This window comes from Pseudorasbora parva, chromosome 13 (genome assembly GCF_024679245.1).
Source record: "Pseudorasbora parva isolate DD20220531a chromosome 13, ASM2467924v1, whole genome shotgun sequence".
Taxonomy (NCBI): domain Eukaryota; kingdom Metazoa; phylum Chordata; class Actinopteri; order Cypriniformes; family Gobionidae; genus Pseudorasbora; species Pseudorasbora parva.
The window spans coordinates 15857114-15885038 of NC_090184.1; the positions used below are offsets into that span (position 1 = coordinate 15857114).

Genomic DNA, 27925 nt, shown 5'->3' on the forward strand with positions numbered 1-27925 from the left:
GTGTTCTACTTAAAGGGGGGGGTGAAACACTCAGTTTCAGTCAATCTCATGTCAATCTTGAGTACCTATAGAGTAGTATTGCATCCTTCATATCTCCGAAAAGTCTTTAGTTTTATCATATTTATAAAAGAAATATGGGCTGTACCGAGTCTTTCCGGAAAAAACCGAGCGCCTGGAGGCGTATCGTGTGGGCGGAGCTAAAGAATGACGAATGCGCACAAAGCGGTGGCGTCCTCAAGCGTGGAGAAACCCATCTCAGCTAATACAGATAATGATCCACAATCAAATCTGAGGCAGAAATAAATTGAACAGGAGAAACGGCAACATCAGGATGTCCGTCTCTGTGGTATGTACTGTATTTAGGGGCCTCTGTGTGTCTTTACGCGCAGTTTATGAGGACATGATTCGGTTTATGGACTATTGTATGTGACTAGACCTTAGAGGTAGCAAGCAAAACGGTTTTGCACGTCAGAGTCAGACTAGTGTTATACAGAACAACAATGGAGTAACCGTTAGCGCATTTGAATGACGAAGCACGCGATCGTATCGTTTACTGATGTTTACTCATGCGACGGTAGCCAATAGCAGAGACATTTGAAGTTGATTTACTCACCGGCTGCTTCCAAAGCAGAACCTTTATCGCTGGGACCGCTCTGTCAAAAACACACTTCTTTGGTATGATTTGGTGAAGTCCTGTGACAGCAGTGACCGTGGAAATCCACTTTGCGACGCGACTGAAGCGATGCCTTGAAGCTTCCCGTCATTTCTGCGTTCAAAACGGTTAAAATGCAGCGCTGCCTTCCCGGAATGCTGTGCTGAAGCGTTGAAGTCGCTCGACGTCACCCATAGGAATAAAGTGGAGCGCGGCGCGTCATAAGTGTTCACGGACGACTGGATCTGCACCTGAGAGAGTGTTTACAGCGTGCATTTCCTCTCTCTCCCTCTAGTTACGCGCGCGCGCGCACCCTTCCGGGAGAAGAGCCCGTAGGCCCATACAAGGACCTTCCGCTCTATTTAACGTCAAGTAGACCCATTACTCGAAAAAAACTCGCCGAAACTTGTGAGAAACCGGAAGGAGTATTTTTAACACAGAAATACTCCATCAAACGTCCAACATTCGTTTTTGAAACTTTGTCTATGTTTAGGATGGGAATCCAAGTCTTTAAAGGTGTAAAAAGCTCAGTATGCATGAAACAGCATTTCACCCCCCCTTTAAGAAACAAGCACACCTACATCTTGGATGCACTGGGGGTCAGCAGATAAACATCAAATGTTCATTTATCACAATACTTTTACTATAAATAGATAATACTTTAATGGTTTTTCAAATAAATGCTGTTCCTTTTTAATCAAAAGTTTACACAAATATTAAGCATGACAAGTGTCATTTTAAATTGTAATATTTCACTATCTTTTTTTAACTCTTTTACTATATTACACAATACTTTTTTTCACAATCAGTATTATTTACTGTACTATATTGACAGTATTTTGGATTTAATTAAGGCAGCCTTGATTAGCGTGAGCGATTTCTTTCAAAACCACTCCAAACATTTTAATTATAGTGTATTTTTTGTTGTGTAGTGACTGTATTGTCTATTTTCTTTGTAAGCATTATGAAAAATGTAATGTAATGTAATGAAACATGCCAAGTTGTGTGAACATAATTTATGGCCAGGCTGTCATACAAAAAGATTATGAACAAGAGAGAATCAACAAAATATTAGTAACTGTTTATGTTGTAGTCAATGTATGATTTGTCCTGTGAGGGTTTTTTTTCCTTCTATTTTTCTCCAAATATTTTTCCTGATAAATACCTAACTATGTTTAGTGTTTTGTTCTTCCCTCATGTTTAAAATATTAACAGATATAAAATAGTTTCCCCATATTTTGATGATTATATGATGCAGGACACTATAGTTAAGTGAAAATAGTAAAATAAACCAAAAAATGTGACATTATACCCAAAAATTCTTCATACAGTGGACTACCAGTAAAATTGATAAAAATGTGGGATCAAAATTATTCCGACACTTTACCAGACCATGTTTAGCTTAAAGGTGCACTATATAAAAAATGTTCAGCTAAAGTATAAAAAAACAAGAGGCCAGTGTAATAGATTTTGTTCAGTTGAGTTCTTACACTGCAAAAAAAAAACTTACTTATGTAATTTTGTCTTGTTTCTAATCTAAATATCTAACAATTCTTAAATCAAGATGTATTTACTAGATAAGTAAAACGACATAAGATATTTTTTCTAGTTTTGTTGAAAATAAAATCTAAATGAAGTGAGTTTTTGCTTAAAACAGGCAAAATGTTCTGCCAATGGGGTGAGAAAAATAATCTTATTTCTGATTAAAATCTTGTTTCTTGTTTTCGTCCCCATTGGCAGATCATTTTTAAGCAAAAACTCCAAAAACTTCATTTTGATATTTTTTCTGCCAAAAAATCAAATGTTGGTTTTGTATCTAGTAAAATGATTCTTGATATAAGAATATTTAGATATTTGGACTAGAAACAAGAAAAAAAATACTACATATAAGAGCATTTTTGTAGTGTACATCCGCCCTAATCATTCCAATTATTTGTAAATCATGAGAAAATTACCTTTTTAAGCAAGAAACCAGGACGTATGAGGGAGTCGCCTGTCGACTGCGTCATATCTGTGTTACTCTCGGCATTACCTATGTTCTATTTTGCAGAAACGCTTAACTGCAGTGTGTAACAAGTGTCAGAGCAGCTGCTAAGCGGACACACAGACTAACATCATAACATCATTTTAAACACACTTAAATGTATCTAATATGATAAACAGAGCTGCCTTACCTCATACTCATGACCAGAAAAGTGGAAGTGGTGCAGACGACTTTGGCATAATAAAAGTCCCGCTGCTCGTGAGGCGTGTGATGCGTTCATCTCATTAACAATCGCTCCACAGCCTTGCTCAGCTCCTCAACACTCGGTCCTGCTCTGCTTCTTACTACAGTAACGCTAATAATCACATTCATGAACATGATTTCTGCCCGAGTCCTATCCCGATTCTTTTCCTCCAGCTGTGAGGTGAAGACCACATGACCCAAGATTCTGCGCTTAAACTTGCCGTTGATGACTACGTCTTTGTTTTAAATAGGTGCCCTCTAGCGGATGGAAAAATTACATAGTGCACCTTTAAAGAAATAGTTAAGAAAATTATCCCATGCTTTACTCACCCTCAAGTCATCCTAGGTGTATATGACATTCTTCTTTCAGACGAATAAAATCAGAGTTATTAAAAAAAATATTACAAAAGTCCTGACTCTTCCATGCATTATAATGGCAGTAAATTGTTGTTTCGTTTATGAAGTCCATAAAAGTGCATCTATTAATATAGATGCACTTTTACACCACAGACTTTACAAAATGAAACATTGCTTTGTAATTGGTTGACCTAAATTGGTATTATCTAATTGAGTTCTTAAATTTAACAGCTGATTGTAATCCATTACATACCTTTCTATCAAAGTTAATATATATATAACATATTGATGTTGAAAAAATGGCTGAGTTTTGAGTTTCAAACATCATAGCAATATTTGAAATGTAAACCAGTAATGTTATTGTTTAGCTTCAATATAAAAAAAAATGATTCAGTATTTTATGTAATCTCTTTTTTCTTCATCACAGAAAACCTTTTCAGCATGTTTGCTGAGAAGAATTCATTCATAGAGAAACGAGGTATTATGGCAGTACTCGACCCTGAAGACGCACCAACCAACACTAACCGATATGTCCTGGCTGACATCACCAGCTTCTTCACCCTGCTGGTTGGCATCTACTTCCCCTCTGTCACAGGTCAGTATGACAGTTCGATAACTACCAGGGGAAATATTAATAGAAACGTCTAGTTTACTCTTTTTGTGTCTGTGTGTATACTTTATTATTGCAATAGTTTACATGTTAAAGGGGGGGTGAAATGCTGTTTCATGCATACTGATCTTTTTACACTGTTAAAGACTTGGAATCCCATACTAAACATAGACAAAGTTTCAAAAGTTAAGGTGGACGTTTGATGGGAGTATTTCTTTGTCAAAAATACTACTTCCGGTTAGTCATAAGTTTCGGCAAGTTTTTTGAGATCATGCGTCCCCTTTGACGTTAACAAGGGCGGAATTTCCTTGTATGGGCCTTACGGACAATTCTACCGGAAGCGCGTGAGAGAGAGCGAGGGAGAGAGCGAAAGCAACAGGCTACGCCCATCAAAGCGCTGGCTTGTAGGATGCTAAACAGGTGATAACCAGTAGATACTGACTTACCCACTGATAGGCCGGCGGTCGATCTGTATTAACACTTTCCTCACGCGACGGGCGAATCACTTTCCTCACAGAGCGACTCACTTTCCTCACGCGGCAGGCGAATCACTTTCCTCACAGAGCGACTCACTTTCCTCACGCAGCGGGCGAATCACTTTCCTCACTGAGCGAATCACTTTCCTCACAGAGCGACTCACTTTCCTCACGCGGCGGGCGAATCACTTTCCTCACTGAGCGAATCACTTTCCTCACAGAGCGACTCACTTTCCTCACAGAGCGACTCACTTTCCTCACTGCAGCGCGCTGCTGCACACGTCATTATTTAGCTCCGCTCACACGACACGCCCCCACCCGCTCGGCTTTTTTCGGAAAGACTCGGAACAGCGCATCTTTCTTATATAATTATAAAAAAAATAAAGACTTTTCGGAGATATGCAGGATGCAATGCTACTCTATAGGTACTCAAGATTGACATGACACTGACTGAAACTGAGTGTTTCACCCCCCCTTTAAGTCATGTTAATTTGAATATGATTTATGATATATATCATAAATGATTTCAAACTAACATGACTTAACATTTATATATATATATATTATATATATAATTTTTTATTATTATTACTTGAAACCAGTTCATTAAGATACATTTAAAGCTGCAGTCCATAACATTTTGGGTTAAAAATTATCCAAAATACATTTTTGAGCAAGGACATAACTAGTCAGTGTTCAAAACGATCTCCTTACTGATTCGCAGGATTCGCAGCGGTAAGCTTGTAATAAAGTGTTCTAATTTGAGTGGTACTGGTAGCTTTGTGCTGAAAATTCAAGAATGGCGCTGTTCATCTTTACGTCATTACGTCACGTCTGTGTACATAAAGAGTCCAACTAGTAGGCTAGTGCATGTGAGGATGCTGCAGGTGGCGGATCATTTATAGCCTTTTCTCACAGCAGCTGGAATAATTAAACATTATTTTTGCTGGCGGATTGTAATCCAGTAACGCTAATACCAATTAAATACACATAGTCAGGCAATGCTGATGATTACCATTAACAATTTGAGTACAAATTATAACAATAATAATAATTTACAAGGTTTTGATGTCATATAAGCTAAGCGATCGGTAGATTTAATCATCATTGCGATTTAATGTAATGCTTTTTTTTTCTTAATTGGTCAGAACAAAAGTGGCAGACATGTTACTTTCTTATTGGGATGACATTGTCTGGTGAAAATTCTTATTTTGGTCGTACTTCCAAGATGTAGAATCTGTGATTCCAAGTACGATATCCATGTTGGTGCATTGAAAGAATGACAGCCACACATTCTCCTCAAAAACATTAGATTCATTCATTCTGAGGAGCTGTGCTGATGCACAACCTATGTAAAGATGATAATTCCGCAAATAACTGCAATTGGAGGTTTCAAACAGAGATTGCGACAATGAGGTGAAACTTATGGACTGCAGCTTGAATAAATGTAATATTGTTTAAATAAATGAATGACTAACAATTAAAAACAAGATTATGTTATGCACAATAATCTAAATGATATAGGCAAAACCTGACTCACAAACAGCAGTGTTTTCTGACAGTGTAATTGTGTGTATTTCACAGGTATCATGGCTGGTTCCAACCGTTCTGGTGACCTGCAGGATGCTCAGAAGTCCATCCCTGTTGGTACCATCCTGGCCATCACCACCACCTCCTTCATCTGTATCCTTTACTCCAAAGGCAAAACACCACTCCAGCTTTGCTTAAATAAATGAAATCTTGCAGAACTCCACATCTTGAAATATACAAAATACAGTGTAACTGAATATCCAGGAAACAACATTACAAAATTATAAAACTTTATGTTTTTCATCTGTGATAAAATAGCTGAAATAGGGTGAATGCCTTTTTGTTGTTCTCCTAAATTTCTGCTCTCGCAGACATGTCTAGTGTGATTCTGTTCGGAGCCTGTGTGGACGGAGTCGTATTGAGGGACAAGTGAGTCTGTAGTTCTTATCACTGATGTACCATTATAGTTCTGTAAAAAAAAAAAAAAAAAAAGGTTTTATTCCTTCATTTTAAATTGTTTTCTTCTTATTTTTATTTTTGGTTAAAATGTTTGTATTTTTGTTGTTTTAAATATGTCTATATATATATATATATATATATATATATATATATATATATATATATATATATATATATATATATATATATATATATATATATATATATATATATATATATATGTATATATGTATTTTTGTTGTTTTAAATATGTCTATATATATATATATATATATATATATATATATATATATATATATATATATATATATATATATATATATATGTATATATGTATTTTTGTTGTTTTAAATATGTCTATATATATATATATATATATATATATATATATATATATATATATATATATATATATATATATATATATATATATATATGTATTATGTTTATTAAGTACTTCAATTGTAAATGAAAATGTGAAATGTTGCTGTCATGTGTGGCTGTAATGATCACACAACAAAAAAGTATTTGACAAAAACTAAAAGGTCTAAATCCAAAATCCAAACATGCAGTAGATTATCAGGAATGGAGCATATATAGCACAACCACATAAACTTATGACAATATGGAACAATAAAGAAAGAAAGCTAAGGGTTTAAAGGTTCACTGTGTACATTTTAGCAGCATCTAGTGGTGAGGTTGCAAATTGCAACCGTCCACTGCTTATCCCTCCCTTTCGAAGTACACAGGGAAGCTAAGGTGGCCGACACAGGACAAAGATGTCTTCTAAGACAGCAGACAGGTGACCCGCGGTGTATGTAGATAGAAATGGATCATTCTAAGGTAATAAAAATATAACAGTATATTATGTAAGATCTTTATACTCCACTGAAAACATAGTTATGTATATTATGTTGAATTTCTGTCAATAGATCCTCATAATTGTTACACACTGCACCTTTAATTACACTGGTGTTATAGGGGAACAAATGATCGACAGTTGTAATTAGTAACTAAGGAAACTAACTAGGGACAAATCAAGTCTAAACTGACCTGAGACACAAGACAAAAGACAACTAAACATAACTATGACAGCTGCCTTGGCAACTATAGCTGAAATATATATATATATATATATATATATATATATATATATATATATATATATATATATATATATATATATATATATATATATATATATATATATATATTTGAAGTAATAAGGATGTGATTTTAATATTTTAATTAATGATTGATGATAACCTGGTTCTATGTTTGATTTACTTTAGATTCAGTATAGCCTCCATTTAACTGAAACTTCAAAAAGTTTCATTCAGACAATACAGTTAAATTTAATTATTTAGAATCATTTCACATAAAATAAAATAAAAATTAAACTAGTGTTTTCAAATAAATTCCTTATCTATTCAAATACAAATTTCTGTCTCTCATAGATGTACCTATGATGAAAATGACAGGTCTCTCTCATCTTTTTAAATGGGAGAACTTGCACAACTGTTGGCTGACTAAATACTTTTTCCCCACTGTAGCTCAACCTATTGTTTGAATATCGTTTTCTTGATTTACTGCTATACCATGTTTCACTATGCTTAATATCGATCTAGCTTGTAGTAGTAGTAGCTCTCTCATAGTAGCCACCCACCAAACACACAGAGTAGCATTATAGCATAACATTCAACACTCAAATGTATCTAATATGATCAAACAGCGCTGTTACACCACATATGCATGACCGGAAAAAGCGGAAGCGCTTGTCTGCGGCATAATAAAAGCTCTGCAAATTCCAGGGGTCATCAAGCAATGCCTCTGTTTTGAATAAGTGACCTCTAGTGGCGAAAAATTACATATTGTGGCTTTAATTGCCATGGTGATGCCTCTAATTTTCTTTCTTAGGTGTTTTTCACCAAATCTTTATAAATTACGTCAGCCTTATTTCAATTAACGAGACTTTTTTATATTAAACAATATCATTGTGTGATATTATAACAACAACAATGTTAACTGTTCTAAATGCAGATTTGGGGAAGGCGTGAACGGTAACTTGGTTATTGGCACCCTGGCATGGCCTTCACCATGGGTCATTGTGTTTGGCTCCTTCTTCTCCACCTGCGGGGCAGGCCTTCAGAGTTTGACAGGAGCGCCTCGCCTCCTTCAGGCTATCTCCCGCGATGGCATCATTCCTTTCCTCAGGGTACATAATAATAATAATAATAATAATAATAATACATTTTATTTGTATTGCACTTTACATTTGGAACAAATGTTAAAGTGCTAAAACATGCACATGTTTGCCCTGTAATTATCTCTCTATCGATGCTTTCGATACTTGATCATACTAAGTGATATTTCTTCATTTTACAGGTGTTTGGTCATGGCAAAGCTAACGGTGAACCCACATGGGCTCTCCTCCTGACGGGCTGCATCTGTGAGATTGGCATCATCATCGCCTCCCTGGATTCAGTCGCACCCATTCTGTCTATGTAAGTCTTCCAAACGCACACAGCGCACCTCATTCTTTATGATTCCCAGAGAAACAACAGCAATAAACAGTTTCAGCAATAAACAGTAATAAAACTTCTTCACTATGCTGAATAGGCTATCTTCCAAAAGCCTGTTCTTCAATAAAGTGCTGCAGGGATGATATCAAAACCCGGAAGTGGTTCCCTCGAGATTTTTCTATGGGTTTCTATATATGGGGTTATGTGCAGTTTACATAATCAAGTTACATTTACTACAGACCGTATATATATATATATATATATATATATATATATATATATATATATATATATATATATATATATATATATATATATATATATATATATATATATATATACATATATTTATTTATATATATATATATATATATATATATATATATATATATATATATATATATATATATATATATATATATATATATATATATATTGTTATTATTAGTTATCTCTTGGTCTCTTGGGAAAAAAAAAACATTCTTATGTAACAACAGACACACAAAACATTAATAAATAATCCTTCACAGGCTTCAGCAAATGCCTCGGTTTGTAAATAACATAAACTCTACTATTTCTTCTAGATATGTCACATGTTAAAAGCTGGAATCTTTCTTTCATTGTTTGTGGCAGTCCCCTTTAATTATTTGATTATGGGGGAAAATAACTAAATAATTATATAAGATTTTTTTATTGAGGAGATAAAAAGGGTGGAATTAGTTTTATTGAATATCTGAGGAGGAATGTCACTAACAAATGCATGCCTAAAACCGTTACATAAGCTTCTTTTAGTTACAAGAAGATCTGTTTGACTCCAGTGGATCAAGACCAAGCCTCCTACTGTGAGACACTGGCACAGGGAAATTGTTAAAATGATATACATGGAACGACTGAGCTCTATCATACGGAGTACTGAGAGCTCTCACTAACAGTCCCAGCTAAATGTTTCCTTAAAGGTTAAGTACGCGATTCCTGTCTTATGACTGTTGATATTTGAAATCAACCCTAACAAACACACCCCTCCATTCTTTTCAAGATGTCCTTTTATCATAGCTGAAGTAGAGGGGAAAAAAATGCTTTGCGAAAAAAATTAAGTAGATGAAGATGACGAATGAACAAACGACAAGGAAGAACAAAAAATTGAACATACAGTACACAAGGATATATACAAGCAAGAGTTTGTTGTTAGCAGCACAGCAGCTCCAGACAAACAATACAACTCAAAACAGTGCTCTTACTACAGCTAACTAGGGCTGCCCTTAATTCTTGACTAACCGACTAACCAGGCCGTGCTTGGTAGACCAAAATTGTATTATTAGTTTAGTTTAGTTGCAGCCGAAAACACAGAAAACATCAATAAATGTTTAAACAGTCTCCTTGCTGTTCATGCCACATTCATAATCATTACGTTTGCTGATGCGCCGTGGCGAGCTAAATGATTACGCCTGAGTGCTGATTAGGCTATGTGTTATATACATGCAATTAAATGCTCATTATTATGATTTATGGCTTATTAATTAGTCTACTAATGACAAAAAAATGTCTACTAGTCAAGTAGAAAAATATTTAGTCAAGGGCAGCCCTACAGCTAGCATTAAAACAACAGCATATTAGTTCTATGAAACACAGCAAAACCGATGTTACTCGCATATGGAGCAGAAACAAAGCAACCTTGGTGTTCATTTTCAGGACTTCCCACTTAGGTCTCTCCAGCGATGGAAAGATTTTCCAGTATTCACGTGGGTCATCTCTCTTTCTACAGTCTTTCTTTAAATCTCCCTTACTCACTCTCTCTAGTCCCCCATCATGAGTGGACATGCCCCCTACTGCTGATTGGCTACAAGTGTGTTATGGTGCACGGTCTGATCCAGTTTAACAGAAAATCATCACAAATCACTTACAGCACCTTTATAAGAAGGTTTTTCTACATTCTCTGGGATGTAAGAGATCCAGTCGCTGTCTGCGGTAGACACCATCACTTCTGCTAGACGTCCCTCTACGAGGTACCTCTATGAACTGAAGTGGAACCCGGTCGTCGAATGCTGCTCTTCCCACCAGGAAGACCCCCGAAGATACTCTGATGCTCGATCAGAACTGTGCTTCCTTCCTGCAAAATAGGTTTGGAGCAAAGGCTGTCTCCCTCCACCATCAAATTGTATGTTGCCGCAATTGCCACACATCACGATGCAATTGAAGGTAAGTCACTAGGAAAGCATGATCTGATCGTCAGGTTCCTCAGGGGTGCAAGAAGGTTAAAATCCTCCTTGTCCGCACCCCACACCCTCTTGGGACCTGTCTCTGGTGCTCAGGGCACTTCAGAGGCCTCCCTTAGAGCCTTTGCAGTCAGTGGATTTGAAGTTCCTGTCAGTTAAGACAGTTCTCCTTGTAGCATTGGCCTTGATCAAGAGGGTAGGGGACCTGTAGCCTTTTTTGGTTGACGAATTGTGCCTGGAGTTTGGGCCGGCTGACTCTCATGTGATCCTGAGATATGTGCCCAATGTTCCTACCACTCCATTAAGAGAGGAGGCAGACCTAGCCCTAGCTTTTCTCTGTCCTGTTTGCGCTCTGCGGTGCCATGTGAACAGAGCGCAAAGCTCCAGGACCTCAGAGTAAGTTTTGTCTGTTACAGAGACCAGCAGAAGGGAACGGCTGTCTCTAAGCGTGAGGTTAGCCCTCTGAATAGTGGATGCTATTGTCTTGGCGTACCAATCCCAAGACACGTCTTGCCCATTCGGGTTGTGTGCACACTCAACAAGGAGTGTTGCTTCCTCCTGGGCGGGGACTCAAGGCACCTCGCTGACAGATATCTGTAGAGCTGTGGGCTAGGTGACACCTAACACATTTGCTAGATAATATAGCCTTCGTGTAAAACCAGTTCCTTCACGTATACTCGCCTCCAGCGGCCAGTAGTGCGATGAGATGGCTCAAGTGTCAGCTTGCTGTGCCATTCTCGCCATCAGACCAGATACGTGCGCTCATTGCTCCAGTTGGTTAATCAGTAACCACTAATCTGATGAGTTCCTATGTCACCCTCTGGTGGTCAGATGTGGTGGACTATCTGACGCCAGGCCTATTACTCGTTGGCTCAGAAGCTGTATTAGGGTGGGTGTCTATATACAGTGGTGCATATACCCCACAAAGTATGTGTATTTCCACGGTACGGCTACCCTGTTGGCTAGCCAGTGTCTTTCCATCGACAGAGTATGAGTATGAACCACGGGCTGGAACCACCCCAGAGACATGCCATATGTTGGCTTACCCTAGACTGGCTAGTACATACATGTATTCTCCCTTGATACCTCCTTTCGGGCAGGATGTGGCTCCACAGCATTTCCCTTTCTCCAAGGTGCTACGCTTTCCCAGCGGTGTCATGCAGTGATGACTCTTCCTCATGAACGACGTGACATAGTAGCGACTGACTGAAAGGAACCATCTCAGTTACATATGGTAACCCTCATTCAGTAATGATCTGTACCTTCGCTGCAAACCGGGTCAGCGCAGGGTGATGCAGACACCCACTTCCGCATTCATACCTGCACTGTGCAGGCACGGGATGCATAGACCGCATGCCAATGTTCATTTGCTCATTTAGTTGAACTCGAAGAGGATTGGTCTCTCTTGCGTGATCCCAATTTATTAGTCACAAGTGATGTGACATATCCATTGCCTCCTTAAAGGAACGAGGGTTACCATACGCAACCAAAACGTTTAGTAACTCTAATAAAAGTTGCCCAATTTGTTTTCAGTTTGCCATAATATTTCTGTTGATAAATGGCAAATAAATAAGTATTTAAACGTGCACTATGTAGTATTTTTGCAGTAAAATATCCAAAAACCACTAGTTTTGGCCGGTGTTATATATTTTGTTCAGTTGAGTACCTACAATATCCCAGATGTTTATAAATTGTGAGAAAATTGCTATTTTAACTAAGGACAGGGATGTTTCAGCATTTGGTTTGAGGGAGTCGTCTGTCAATTGCGTCATATCTGCGCTACCCTCGGTTTTGGCTTTTATTTGGCAGGAGCGCTTTACTCTTAGCAGTGTGAACAAGTGAACGCACGGAGTAACGTCATAACATAGTTTTAAACACACCTAAATGTATCTAATATGATAAACAGAGCTGCATTACCTCAAAATCATAACCGGAAGAGCGGATCAGTGCAGGCGCCCGGCGACTGTGTCCCGTCCCGTCATAATAAAAGTCCCGGTATTCGCGAGGCGGGTATTTGTTTAACAATCGCTCCAGCAGCTGTGCTCAGCTCCACAACACTCGGTCCTGCTCTGCTTTACACTACAGTAACGTTAATAACCGCATGCATGAAGGTGATTTCTGCCTGAGTCCTATTTTCCACCGGCTGTGATGTGAAGACCACATCTCCCCAGATGCTGCGCTCACACTTTGCGTCATCAAACTACACATTTGTTTTGAATAGGCGCCCTCCAGTGGACGGAAAGTTGCATAGTGCACCTTTAAATATATAAATATTGGTTAATTGCTGCCAAACAAAGCATAACGACTTTCAAGAGGAAGTATTTTCTCAATATTACATATACTGATGAGGTTTTGCTCTGTTTCCCCCCGCAGGTTCTTTCTGATGTGCTACATGTTTGTAAACCTGGCCTGTGCGCTGCAGACACTGCTCAGGACCCCGAACTGGAGGCCTCGCTTTAAGTTCTATCACTGGTACATAATTACGCATGTGCAAATACATATTTGAGTGGATGAAAGTTAAAGGTCTAGTCTTTCATAACCTTTAATGTTAAAGCAAATGCTACAGACATCACACCACTTAATTAAGTCCTTCTTCCCCTGCTAAGAATACAGCCACCTGTGGCTGTCACAGCTGATACCAAAATTATGTAACTGTGAGCAATTGCTAACTGGACAAATGAGCATGAGATAGACTGAGGTGATCTTTCTCCAGGGCTTTGTCACTCTTGGGCATGAGCTTGTGTCTTACCCTGATGTTCCTCTGCTCCTGGTACTACGCCATTGTTGCCATGGGGATCGCCGGCTGCATCTACAAGTACATCGAATTCTGCGGGTAAGCAAGCCTAAATGAGCCTCACAGGGAAACGACTCGGCAAAAAAAGAAAAAACCTAATGATTTTCACACAGCCTAGATCAATCTCACTCTAGGCAGAAAAGGCAATATTGTTTTTACAGTTTTTAGTTTTTTTTTGCTAGAGGATTTATTTAAAGGTCTGATGAATGTGGCTTAGTAATTATTCACAGTAAATGTATATACTGTAGTTTTAGATGATTAATAGTGGAAGGCACGGATGAGGAATCTTTAGCTAATCCAGAGGTTTTTAACATTTGGCTTCCCAAATAATATGATCCCCCTAGAAGGGATCCTTTTCCTAAAATAAAATGGTGGAAATTAATTTTCATGTACATATGACTATGGCCACCAATTAACAGCCAGAATTGAAACACATGACAAGACAATGAACCAATGAGAAATATGGACACATAGACAAGGGAACCAATCAGAACAAGACACATGAAATTAGGGGAGAACATGACATGATCACATAAGGGCAAGGAGGTCACATGACTAGAACCAGGAAACCTTACTAAAGCCAAGGAAATAAATTATTAAAATATTGTCTGAAAAAATATTTACACTAATGTTTTGAAAGATTGGGGTTGGTAAGGACTTGTTCACCAAAGCGGCAGTTTATTTTTTAGAAAATACAATAAAAACAGTAATATTGTGAAATATTATAACTATTTTTTTTTCTATCCTAACATATTTTAAATTATTTTAAATCCTAGGATGACAAAGCTGAATTTTCATTTAAAATGTATGACCGTATACTTTACTGTCACTTTTGGTACATTTCATCTGTCCTTGTTGAATAAAAGTATTGATTTAACAGTACTATAATTTGATTAGGTTGACAGCAATAACTTAAAAAATAATTTTAAAAAAAGGAATTGATTAATAAAATAGTTCTATCCCATCAAATAATCCTCACTTATTTTTGGCTGCAAACTGAAAAGGGCTAAATTGAGTGTGGTTGTGTGTTTTCTGTATTTTTAGGGCAGAGAAAGAGTGGGGTGATGGGATACGTGGCATCTCTCTGAGTGCCGCCCGCTATGCTTTGATGAGGCTGGAGCAAGGTCCTCCTCACACTAAAAACTGGAGGTTAGTGGCAGATCAGTAATATATCTGTGTATATGGCAAAATATTGAGAATAAATTAAAATGGTCATCATAATTCTAAATGTTATCAATATTCCAGGCCCCAGATTCTGGTTCTTGTGGGTTTGGATGGAGAGCAGAACGTGGAGCAACCTCGACTGCTGTCGCTGACCAATCAGCTGAAAGCAGGCAAAGGCTTGACCATCGTGGGAGCGTGTGTGGAGGGCACCTATTTAATCAACCAACCACAAGCACAGAAAGCAGACCAAGTATGCACACACACACACACACACACACACACACACACACACACACACACACACACACACACACACACACACAACTCCTGAAGCCAAACACGAGGCAATGATCCCTTTTTACATGAAATGGGACACTAATAACCTCTATTTCTCTCAGTCCATAAGGAAGCTAATGGAGACTGAGAAGGTGAAAGGATTCAGTCAGGTAGTGATCTCCTCTAACCTGCGGGATGCCACCTCACATCTGATCCAAGCTGGAGGTCTAGGTGGCCTCCGCCACAATGCGGTTCTGGTCAGCTTCCCCAAGAACTGGAAACAACCTGAGGAGCTCCACCGTTGCAGAAACTTCATTGGTAAGACTAAACATGGATTTTCATATGTGGTGGGCTAATTTGGACAGTGTGGCAAAGATCTCTCATATCTGGTTGATATCCTTTTAACCCATGTTTTCATGACTTTTGTGTCAGCATAGTTTTACTGCTTATGATAACACAGGATGATTGTGAACTGCCTTTTATGTGTAATGATAAAGAATGATAAAGGATAGATAGATATCCTCATAGATGAATATTAACTGCAAGCATGTGTACTCTATGAGCAGGGCTGCAGGATCAACTGAAATAAAATGAAATCTGTGATATGTACATGCACTGCATGTTTCAGAGTGAAGCGTGTTACAGTGTAAAAAGTGGTAACCTGCAACACTTTGCACCCCTTTTTTATTGGTGTTTTTTCCATATTTGATTAATCTTAAAAAAGTTAAGTATCTTTTAAAAGCTTAAACAATCAAAATGCATCCTTTGAAATCTGTTTTGAACCTAGTAAACCTTAATATAGGTTAATAGGTGTGTGTGTGTGTGTGTGTGTGTGTGTGTGTGTGTGTGTGTGTGTGTGTGTGCTATCAAATATCAATATAAAGTTGGAACACAACTTGTTTACACATATGGCTTTGATATAGCAATTTTAGAGTACAAATAATTTTTTCAAATAGCCTTACAAATAAGCACAGCAAAAAAAAAAAAAAAAATACATCCTACTGCCCTATGTATGACCACACAAATAAGTGTGTTTGACTATATTGCAATAATTTTTCCCCACAGAGGTTGTTAGGGAGACCACCGCAGCTCAGTTGGCCTTGATGGTGCCGAAGAACATCTCTGCATATCCGTCAAATGGCGAACGTTTCACTGAGGGCTACATTGACGTCTGGTGGATTGTCCATGATGGAGGCATGCTCATGCTCCTTCCCTTTCTTCTGCGCCAGCACAAGGTACACAAACACACATACATACATGTTGGCAGAGTGTTCAGAACAATGCTGGAACAAAGGTTTTATTATGGATGGTAGATATGGTAGCTTGATTGCGGATAAGAACCGTATAGCTCTGATCTGACCTCTAGTAATCTTCCTAAACGGCATTTTAGAAATCAGAGGCGTGCAATCAAAGCAACTCCAAGGCTTTTCAAAACTGAAGGCTGCAATTTCAGCATGCTGCATTTAAAGGTGACCTATTATATGCAAAATTCACTTTTATAAGGTGTATGAACACTGATGTGTGTCCACGGTGTGTGTAATCAACCAGCCTATAATAATACAAATCCACCCACTCTTTTTTTTATGATCCCCATATATCAGAAGTAGTGTCTGAAAATACGCTGTTCCAGATTTCCTCCTACCGTGACCTCACATTACCCAAGGCCCGCCCATGGCTAGTGTTAATCGGCCCTATTAGCATAGATCCCGCCCTCAGTGAGCTGCACATAGTCTGCCATGTTTATATACCCAACAGTTTTGTTGTTGCTGGAGTATACAAAGCCATGCCGTTTTCATGTTTGTACCTTTGAATACAAATTAGATGCTGTTCCCCGCCATTTTCTGGAAGATGAAGGGAAGCAGCAGCTCATTTGCATTTAAAGGATGAAAATGGCATGTTTTGCTCACACCTGAATAGGGGCAAAATGAACATGTTATAATAAATGATCGGTAATCAAGCCACCTTTAAATATAGCGCTTTTTTTATGTCAGTTGTTTCAAAGAACCTTCACGGTGTTAATAGGACAATAATGTAACAGAATTTGATTCGGCTGTTCAGCCACTCTGGTGAAAACGGTGTTGTTATCCAGCTAATTTCAATTATCATATAGTGTCAATGCGGGCAGATCGGTAATATTGTTGAAATGTAAGTGTCCCCAACTGAGCAAGCCAAAAGCCAAAGGCGACAATGGCAAGGAACCAATACTCCTTCAGAGCCAGAATGAAAAAAAAAACCTTGGGGGAAACCAGGCTCAGTCGGGATGCCAATTGTCCTCAGGACGAAGAACAAACAGTGTATGATTATGATTATGGCAACATTACAGGTCAGAAGTCATATTAGATCAAAAGATATTCGAAAGATTGGAGTGGTCACGTCTGGTAACGGGTTTGAGGATGACATGCTGATAAGGCATTTACAAGGGGGAGTTTAATTGACAAGCTCTCTGCAGACATTTACGGGATGCATTGGTCATGTCCAGGTGCAGGTCCACCATCTGCACTGGATACGGCCCGGATCCGGCTGACTGCAGTAAACCTTGGGATAAACAGAGAGACTAACATCAGCATAGATGCCATTCTTCTTATGATGTAACTAGTACATCAGGTGTTATGGGAAGTATATTCCCGGTTCCGGCTGACCTAGTTAATGCAGGAAGTACTAACAATCATTTAACTGATTTGAATAACAGAAATTAAAAATTTTCTATGTGTATGCCAACAAAAAAAAAAAAGAGATGTGTTTTTTTGTCTAGATTTATTTTAAACTGACAGAGTGTGTCTGCTTCCCACACAATGCTAGAAAGATTGTTCCAGAGTTAGGTGCTAAATAGGAAAAGGATCGACCTCCTGCAGTTGATTTTCAAATGGTCAGAGTTTTGAGACCGCAATAGATGGAGTATGAAGTATAATGTGTTAAGAGCTCGCTCAAGTACTGGGGTGGGGAGCTAAACCATTTAGTGCTTTGTAAGTAATAAGCAAGGTTTAAAAATGTATGCGATGTTTAATAGGGAGCCAGTGCAGTGTGGACAGAACTGAACTAATATGATCGTACTTCCTGGTTCTAGTAAGAACTAGAGCTGCTGCGTTTTGGACCAGTTGGAGTTTGTTTATTAAGCGAGCAGGGCAACCACCCAGTAAAGCATTACAATAATCTAGTCTTGAGCTCATGAACGCATGTACTAACTGTTCAGCATTTTTAATTAAAAACATATGCCGTAATGTAGATATATTTTTAAGATGGTAGAATGCAGTTTTACAGATGCTATAAACACGGCTTTCAAATTAAAGATTGGTATCAAAGAGAAATATGTAACATATTAATATGTAATATGTAACATACTATAACAATTTCCATTTTACATATTTAAATTTGTATCTTACTTATTCATAAAAAGTATTTTTCACCCAATATTTGTGTGCTGCGCATTTGTTGTGCTTGTCAGTTTAATTGAGAACTATTTGCTCAACATGTTAACGTCAAACACTGTGGGAGTTCACTGTGTGAATTGTGTCAAGTCTTTCATTATGTGTTGCATATATGTGAAATGAATTATTAAGCATTAATGGAGTTGCTGGCTATGTAAAGTGGTGCAATTAAGCTTTAATTTCAGCACTTTAAATCAGTTGCTGCCTAGTGAGACCACATTCAGTTCATGTCTTGTTTCTCAAAAGCAGTGTAAGCCTAAGTAAATCGGAGAACAATTAGCACCAATGGTCTCTACGATCAACTTGGCTCAAAACGCTTTTGAGAAACAGCCCTATACAATAACTGTGCTTCATCTGTAGGTTTGGAGGAAGTGCAAGATGCGCATCTTCACTGTGGCTCAGATGGACGACAACAGCATTCAGATGAAGAAAGACCTGATGACATTCCTCTATCACCTGCGCTTTGATGCTGAGGTTGAGGTGGTTGAAATGGTGAGGAACGAACACGATTACTTCACACACATAAGCTGATACTGCGACCATCATTCTAACCTCTTCCTTCATTTAATTCAAGCATGACAGCGACATCTCAGCCTACACTTATGAAAAGACCCTGGTGATGGAGCAGCGATCGCAAATCCTCAAGGAGATGCATCTTACCAAGAACGAGCGTGAGAGAGAGGTATCTATGCTCCCGCAGATCAAATCAAAGAAAAGAAGTACACTTTAGCATACTTTTACTGAATGTTTTTTTAAGTTCAATTTAATATTAAATGCAATTAGCTGAACTTCAGAGTTCAGAGTTGACCTACGTATACTGATTATCTCTTCATCCCAGCACCTTTTAGTGGGTTGGAGATATTAGGCAACAAGTAAATGTTTTGTCCTCAAAGTTGATGTGTTAGAAAGCAGGAAAAATTTGTAAGAGTAAGGATTTGAGGGAGTTTGACAAGGGCCAAATTGTTATAGCTTGACGACTGGGTCATCTCCAAAACTACAGCTCTTTTGTACCCAGTCTGCAGTGGTCAGTATCTATCAAAAATTGTCCAAGGAAGAAAACGTGGTGAACCAGAGACAGGGTCATGGGCGGCTCATGGGCCAAGGCTCATTGATGCATGTGGGGAGCGAAGGCTGGCCTGTGAGGTCCAGTCAAACAGATGAGCTACTGTAGCTCAAATTGCTCAAGAAGTTAATGCTGGTTCTGATAAAAAAAAGTATCAGAATACACAGTGCATCGCAGTTTGCTGTGTATGGGGCTGCAGACCAGTCAGGGTGCCCATGCTGACCCCTGTCCACTGCAGAAAGCGCCAACAGTGGGCATCAGAACTGGACCACAGAGCAATTTCTTTAACATAATATGGATGGCCAGGTGCGTGTGCGTCACTTACCTGTGGAACACATGGCACCAGGATGCACTATGGGAAGAATGCAAGCCGGCAGAGGCAGTGTGATGCTTTGGGCAATGTTCTGCTGGGAAACCTTGGGTCCTGCCATCCATGTGGATGTTACTTTGACACGTACAACCTACCTAAGCATTGTTGAAGATCATGTCACATTTAGTGCATAAGCAAGCACACTTCATTTTCACAAGGTTTATTCTAACAGACATATTTAGTAAGATACAGCATCGGTAAATAGTATTAATCTAACCCTTTGAACCAGTCTAACAGAGATGTTGTTGTCTTATCAGATTCAGAGCATCACAGATGTGTCCCGTGGCTCCATACGGCGAAAGAACCCTTCAAACCTGCACCCCCAGAGGAGTATCGCTGAGGAGTCAGTGACAGGAAGTGGCGAAGAGAAACCCGAGGAGGAGGTAGCTGCTGTCTTTCACTTGTTTTCTCTCTATACATTCATCTTTCAAGTGTCTGACTTTGTGCTTGTTTCCCATTTGAGCTAATCACGCCCTTCCTTCTGGCTGATTAGATGATAACACGGACCTATCAGCCATGAAGATAGCATCTCTTTATCACTTGCCATTTTTGCTATTCTCTCTCTTCTCTCAGTCATTATCTACTAGAAAACCGTTCTCTTCTGTTAACACCCTGGCAGTGCATCTCTCTCCCCCTCTTCCTCTCTTTTTCCCATGTCCTTCTGAAAGCAAGGTTACCAGAAAAGCATCAATTCTCACTTCTTCATTTTTGTTTTATTTTTCTCTACCCTCTCACTCTTTTTACCTTTCTCTTAGTCTTTCCGTCTCTCCCGTCCTCGACAGGTTCAACTCATTCAGGGAAAAAATGCCACCCCAACCCCCACTAGCCCCACCTCCCCTACCGCTCCCGCATCAGCGGCCATGAGCCCCGGAGAGGAGCTGCAGATGACCTGGACGGATGATACGGAGAAGACCAATAACCCAGCAGTGGTCAACCCTGAAACCATAAAGGATATGTTCAACATGAAACCGTGAGTCAAGATAATGACGGTCCGTGCTAAATATATATTGTGTCAGGTGAATAATAGTAGCTATAATGAATCGATCAAAAAATTGATTTGAGTGAAAAAGAAATATTCATTGAATCATTGTAAAATTCTATTCATTGAGAGTGAGATGTTAGTCAAACCTTTACATAGAGATTTGACATTATACCGACACTGATTTTAATGTGGGAAAAAACACAACACATAAAAACAATAGACTAATGCTAATTTAGATATTTTTCTAATTTTCACATTTGTCTTTGGAGCCCCAGGTTATCATTTTGACACTTTAATTCAACAAAACTCAATTTGCACCTCCTCACAGTTACAAAATCTCAAGGTCAATAACATTTAATCATTTAAATATAATTTAGTTCATCAGTCTTGTTAATTGGATACAATAAAACACTTAATCAGCTAAAAATATTAATATAAAATCATTTAAGTAATTAAGTATAATTTAATATAAATATAATATAATATTTATAATTTAATATAAATACATTTTAAATACTTAAATATTATTTAAATAAAGTGTGTGTGTGCGTGAGTGTGCACGCTCGCGTATGTGTATTAATAATAACAAAAGTACTAATGTTAGATCATTTAGTAATTAATTTAAATGATTAACTATATTTATAATTAATAAATACATTTGAAATCATTAAAATTCATTACAATAAAATGTGTGTGTATGTGTATAAATTTACATTTAAAATACATAAATAAAAACATATACATTATGTAAATTTTACTTTTTTCATGTATTGTTGACACTCGACTGATGACTGTAGTTATGGTTTAAAAAAGTAATTGAATTTTTAATTTTAAAATGACGTTGATTTTAAAATGCGGTTGAATTTGTGCTGTGATCCTGTATTTCTCTTCACCATTATTTTCCTTTGCTCATGCCTCAGGGAATGGGAGAACCTGTGAGTACATTTTCAAGATAACACTAATGCTACTTCATTTGATTTCTTGAGATTTGTTTACGGAATTATGCTTCATATCTCTCATATCGAGAGTCATAAGAAACGTCTTTGCAATGCTCTTCGTGTGATGTTTTATACAGGAATCAGTCGAACGTCAGGCGCATGCACCACGCGCAGAAGCTCAACGAGGTCATTGTGAAGAAGTCGCAAGAAGCTAAACTAGTCCTGCTAAACATGCCTGGACCACCTAGGAACCGCACTGGAGAAGAGAACTGTATCCTTTTTTATTCTAAAAAAATCATCTTTCTATCTTACCTAAATCTTTTTTTACAGTGAAGTTACTCCCTTCTTGTGTATGACAGGGGCTGCTCTCATGTAAACGTTAAAGTTTGCCGCTTAACTTCATACACACAGACATGGAGTTCCTCGAGGTCTTGACTGAAGGTCTCAACAGAGTCCTGCTCGTGCGTGGAGGTGGACGTGAGGTCATAACCATCTACTCTTGAGGGGCTCAGCTCAACCACCAAATATTCCTCACCTCTCTGTCCCTCACTGCATAAACGGAACGTCCCAGTAACCCCTACCGACACCATGAGCAATAACGCCCCAGCACATATCAGATGACTTTGCACTACATAGTCTAAAAGACACCAGCTTAGTAGATGTCACTTCTTCCACATGATTAAGTTTTCCTCTTATTGGCTTCATTCTTCATTAACTCAACAGTGTAGATCACACACAGATCAGTAAATGATTGAGTTGGTCTTTGTTACAATATTCTGACTCATTCCCAAAAGCCCATGTTCTTAAGTGACACCCGACCAAATACTCTGACCCATCCAAACTTTATCTAATATTATATATCTGAACAAAACAGTCTTAAGGGACAGTCACACTAGATTTTACACATTTATTGTGGGTGGACCTTAAAAAAAACAGTCAATTTTAAATGTTGAAAGGATTTCAGTGACCATTACAAACCACCACTGTCTTTTATCTAAACTGGTATTAGACTTCCATTCAGAAGTTTGAGGGTCGATAAGGTTTTTTGATGTTTTTGAAAGAAATCTCAAGGCTTCATTTATTTTATCAAAACAGTGAAGCTGATTTGCTGCCTATTATTATCGATGTTGAAAACAGCTGTACTGCTTACTATTTTAAGGGTTCTCTGATGAATAGTTCAAAATAACAGCATTTATTTTTGTAACAATGTAAAGGTCACTTTTGTTCATTGTATGTGTCCTCGCTAAATAAATGTATTAATTTCTTTAAAAAAAAAAAAATCTTACTAACCGTAAACTTTTGAATGGCAGTGTATATAGATGAGTACCAAACTAAAATGTTCCTCCACCTTTTAATTGCAATATTACATTTAAAGGGGTCATGACATGGATTTTTATTATTATTATTTTGATATGTTCCTTGAAGTTCACTGTTAATGTTAACAGTTCACTGTTAAAGCTATTTTGCACAAAAATAAATTATACATTAAAATATATGACCCTCTGTCTGAAATGATCAGTTTTTAAGGGGCGGCTCCTTTAAGGCGTGTCAGTAAACGGACGCTCTGTTATGATTGGCTAACGGCATTGCATAGAAAGCGCTTTTGCGTGTAAGTTAGTGTGCTGAAAAGCAAGCGATGCAAACGGCAGTGGGCGGGGCCTACGGTGCGACGACGTGAAACTATTGGTTGATGCCAATAACTATTTTGCCCGTGTGACATCACAGATACCACAATATCAAAACGAGCTGTTTTCGGAGCTTGATTAAATAAATGTTTATTAGAATGAAGGGACCATTTTATGCTATGAAACTTGCAGGGTGTTATAAGACTTATACGACTTTCACTGATATGTCAAAAGATTAAGGCAAATTTAATTTCTCAGGTCATTACACCTTTAAAACCTCTATTGGTCAAATATTTTATAGCTATTTGAATAGGCAGCTCAAACCTCTTTTGTTTAAATATTTTGCCCATGTGACATCACAGATACCGCAATATCAAAACGAGCTGTTTTTGGAGCTTGATTAAATAAATGTTTATTAGAATGAAGGGACCATTTTATGCTATGAAACTTGCAGGGTGTTATAAGACTTTGACTGATATGTCAAAAGATCAAGGCAAATTTTATTTCTCACGTCATGACACCTTTAAAACCTCTATTGGTCAAATATTTTATAGCTATTTAAATAGGCAGCTCAAAGTCCTTTGTCCTTTGCAATTAAATGTCAGTGAATGAAACTCACAATCTAGTGTGACTGCCCCTTTAGGCTTTCAGTTGTGTTCCTATACGGTCACCCCATCGTTTTATCGTCCATCATAGGGTAAATAGAGTGGAATCTTTCTTTGTTGAAAACAAGTCTTCCAGTGTACCACGTAATTGTCTGAGGTGCGTTTTTACACCAAGGACGGAATTGACCAGGGTTTAATGTGAGCCAGTGTTTAATGTAAGCACTACTGGATCAATGACTATCAGCTTTGCCCTTGACCATCTGCATGTCCTCTGACTACATCAGCCTTTTAAGAGTCATATACTGTACGACATGAGAGGGCTGGACCACATGTGCGTGTGTGATGTGTGTGTGTGTGTGTGCGTGTGTTTGTACCGGAGGAGATTTAAAGAGGTTTTATAATATTGGAGGTTTGATGGATGTGTTCCTTTCACAAAATATGTTGACTTAATCCATGAAATGGAAAAATATCATCAGCAGACATGAATTATATCGTCACACACGTGTACATACTGTGGAGAGAGTCTAAACAGAACTGCTGTATAATTGAAAAACTCGTATACAAATATTCCATAAAGATATAATCCTGAATAATCTCGTTTAATAGTAGAATTACATATATCGTAAGGGAATGTAAATAGAAAAGAATTAGTATTTATATTTCAAATATTTATTTACAAAGAAAATTATTTATTCATTCAGCAATTTTTGAATTGATTGTAATCATGGAAAAACATGGTAAATGTACATCTCTTGCCAAATCACAAAATATGAATCGTGCCATATGAGAGGAAATAATTTTTTTTTTTTTTTAAACGAACCAATCTTTGCATTTTCATAAAGAAAAGGACAGTGCTGGGTCACGGCATCAAAACATATCATGTGTCTGATATTACCAGTTACTTTGTAAACCAGATGCAGTTTTATTCTAATGAAATCATCCTTTTTCACCGAGTCAAATTTGTGAACAAAAGCATATTTTAACCGCATAGTATTTTAAAATCATGTCTAATGTTTGCCATGAATGTCTGACATTTTTCATTAATTTTTACATTTGTAAAGACGACACTAATTTGCTACATTTAAGCAGCATCTGTGAGCGACTGATGCGGACTGTTCAATTCACGAGCACGAGCATATTATTTAGTCCATGTGTGGTAGAAATAGAAGATATTAAAAACATTTATCTAAAGAACTATTTTATTTTTTTGTAAAATTGCAATGATTAAAAAAAGGAATATATCAGATTTATTGAATAGACTAGTAAAATATCGTCTTGTGTAACTGTGAAACTTAAAAAGGAAAATAACTAAATGTACGTTTTAAACTTTAAAAATCGACTTGTGCTGAGGTTGCTGCTACCTTCATCAAAATGTAAATATATATTGCACTCCCCCAAAACATAAGACTGAAAAAAAAAACACGAAAGGTATAAAAAAATGAATATTTATAGATGTTTTTTGCATTTAAATCGAAAGTGTATTTACATTCAGACACCCAAAAACTTTTTACAGGGTTTTGAGGATTACAACTAGGACTAGGATGGTTTGGTCAAAAAAGTCACCGCCAGTCTGTCCTTATACTATTCAAACATACCTCATCTTTCCTCATATGTTGTCATGTCAAAGTTCACACTTGTAGTAGAAAGGTAGTGTGTAAAGGTTGTGGTCTATAAGTTCTTAGAAGTGATCTTTAACCAAGTCGTTGTTTGCAAAAAGAATCTGAATTTTAGCTAAGTAGGTACGGTTTCTTTATCAGTATTCTAGTTATGCTCAACTGATCTTTTTTTATCCAAAACAGAAATTGCAAAGTACGTAATAAGTGCTACCTATCGTAATTCTTCCAAGTTTATTGCTTCAGTTCTAAAACGATAATCTTATCTGAAGGAACTTTTGCAGTGCTGTGCCGTGCGTTCGAATTTACAACACAAAAGACGAGTTTGGCTTCTTTGGAGTCCTATGCAATTACAGTTTAGTAAGTTCTTTAAGGATCTAAAATTACTTTCTACTGAATTGTTTATAGTGGTATAGGTATTATAGATTGAAATCAGAGCTTCCGTATCTGCCAGGGTGACCGCTTTATGAGAACTTTCCACATTATTTAAGTCATGCAAGGAAAAACATGCCGGGACTATGTCGCGATTAAGCCATATTGGCTGTTGGATAACAGAGGTTTCACTCTGCGGATGACAATGATGTCTGAAGTCCCGTTCATCATGATATATATAGAATATCTGAATTGAATTCACATCGATGCAAAGGGCTTTTCGATATCATTTTATCAGATTCGTCTTATCCTTCCCCAAGGCTGAAGACATAAAGAAGAGTCATAAACCTTGTGTTGTACAGCATGTCGTTCCTTATCTCCCCTCGGAAGGGGCGGTAAACTCTAAAGTCACCCCGAATTGGCCAAAGCATAACTAGAAATGAGCACTGTGAAAAATTCAAAGTTAGTGTTTCTTTCTCACATATCTGCATCACATTTGTTGGTGTTTTTTATTCTTATTTCGTGTCCTCGCTGTGGAGCACTGTTGTAAGGGAACCTGAAGTAAACACCTTTAGGGCAGATTCACTTTGGAAAGTGCTTTCTGTTAAAAACACGAGTCAGTGGGGGAAAAAATGCATGTTTAAAAATTTACATTTGTTTTAACTTGAGCGTCACGTTTTTAGACGCTGCGTCATGCACGAGGCGCTGCAAAAGGCGCGAGCGCAACCGCCAAACACATCCGTCTAGCGTGCGTTTACATTGAAAAACGATTGAAAAGTACCGCGGTTAACTTGGAAAAAATGCGCCCTGTGTGAATGGTTCACTTTTGCAGTTAAAAATGCGAGACGCCGGTCAGTAGAATGAAAGAGTGCAAGGTCTAGAGACGCGTTTTAACTCATTTTAATTTCAGACTTTTAGAATGCCATGTCGTGCGCAAGACGCGAGACACGAGCGCAAAGGTTAAAGACGTCCATCTAGTTTGTGTTTACATTGAAAAACAATGAAAAAGTAGAACGGTGAAATGGAAAACTGGTTCTGTGAATGGACCCTTAGTGTCCGTTTTAGCAGTTTTAAAAAATGCAAGACTCCGGTCAGTAGAACGAAAAAAAGTGCAAGGTCTAGAGACGCGTTTACTCATTTTAATTTGAGTACCACGTTTTTAGCAAGCCGTGTCATGCGCAAGACGCTGCAAAATGCAAAACACGAGCGCAGTGGCTGAAGACGTTTGTCAAGTACATGTTTACATTGAAAAAGAATGGAAAAGTAGAATGAAAAAACGCATTCTGTGTGAATGTGCCCTTAGAATGCATATAGATGAATCATGATGTTTTTATGCAAAGTTGACGTGTAACTATCCTGCAACAAGGCTATAGAGTGCAACAGTGTGGTTCCAGAAGTAAAAGCTCCATTGATTTACTCCATAGGGAAACTTTTTTAACCGATGACTTATAAACCTTTAAAGATAGCCTTACCGTGAGCTATGAGGTTGTTAATTGATAGCATTTGCTTCTGTTGAAGCCATCAGCCTGCGTTATTTCAAGTTGTTTTTTGTTTATTTTTTTGTTATAATTGTGTATAACTGTGGAATTCGTGGTAAAAAACTACATTACCCATGATGCTGTTCAGAAAATCCCACCAATCAGTGAGTCGAA

At 37.8% G+C, this 27925-nt stretch overlaps 1 protein-coding gene across 2 annotated transcripts in view; it reads left to right on the top strand.

Moving 5' to 3' along the window:
- Positions 1-27925, top strand: part of LOC137038586 (solute carrier family 12 member 5-like) — a 112251-nt gene that overhangs the window by 62809 nt on the left and 21517 nt on the right. The window contains exons 9-26 of one of the 2 annotated variants that reach the window (XM_067413269.1): positions 3664-3831; positions 5907-6005; positions 6224-6281; positions 8352-8526; positions 8697-8815; positions 13420-13518; positions 13760-13879; positions 14885-14989; positions 15086-15254; positions 15403-15598; positions 16346-16515; positions 19066-19197; positions 19280-19387; positions 20396-20521; positions 20921-21108; positions 22041-22055; positions 22196-22329; positions 22470-27389. In XM_067413269.1, coding sequence (XP_067269370.1) covers positions 3664-3831; positions 5907-6005; positions 6224-6281; positions 8352-8526; positions 8697-8815; positions 13420-13518; positions 13760-13879; positions 14885-14989; positions 15086-15254; positions 15403-15598; positions 16346-16515; positions 19066-19197; positions 19280-19387; positions 20396-20521; positions 20921-21108; positions 22041-22055; positions 22196-22329; positions 22470-22561 — 2273 coding nt within the window. In that variant the 3' untranslated portion in view covers positions 22562-27389. Of the gene's footprint in view, positions 1-3663; positions 3832-5906; positions 6006-6223; positions 6282-8351; positions 8527-8696; positions 8816-13419; positions 13519-13759; positions 13880-14884; positions 14990-15085; positions 15255-15402; positions 15599-16345; positions 16516-19065; positions 19198-19279; positions 19388-20395; positions 20522-20920; positions 21109-22040; positions 22056-22195; positions 22330-22469; positions 27390-27925 lie in introns of those variants that run through there. The other variant, XM_067413270.1, reaches the window with a different exon arrangement.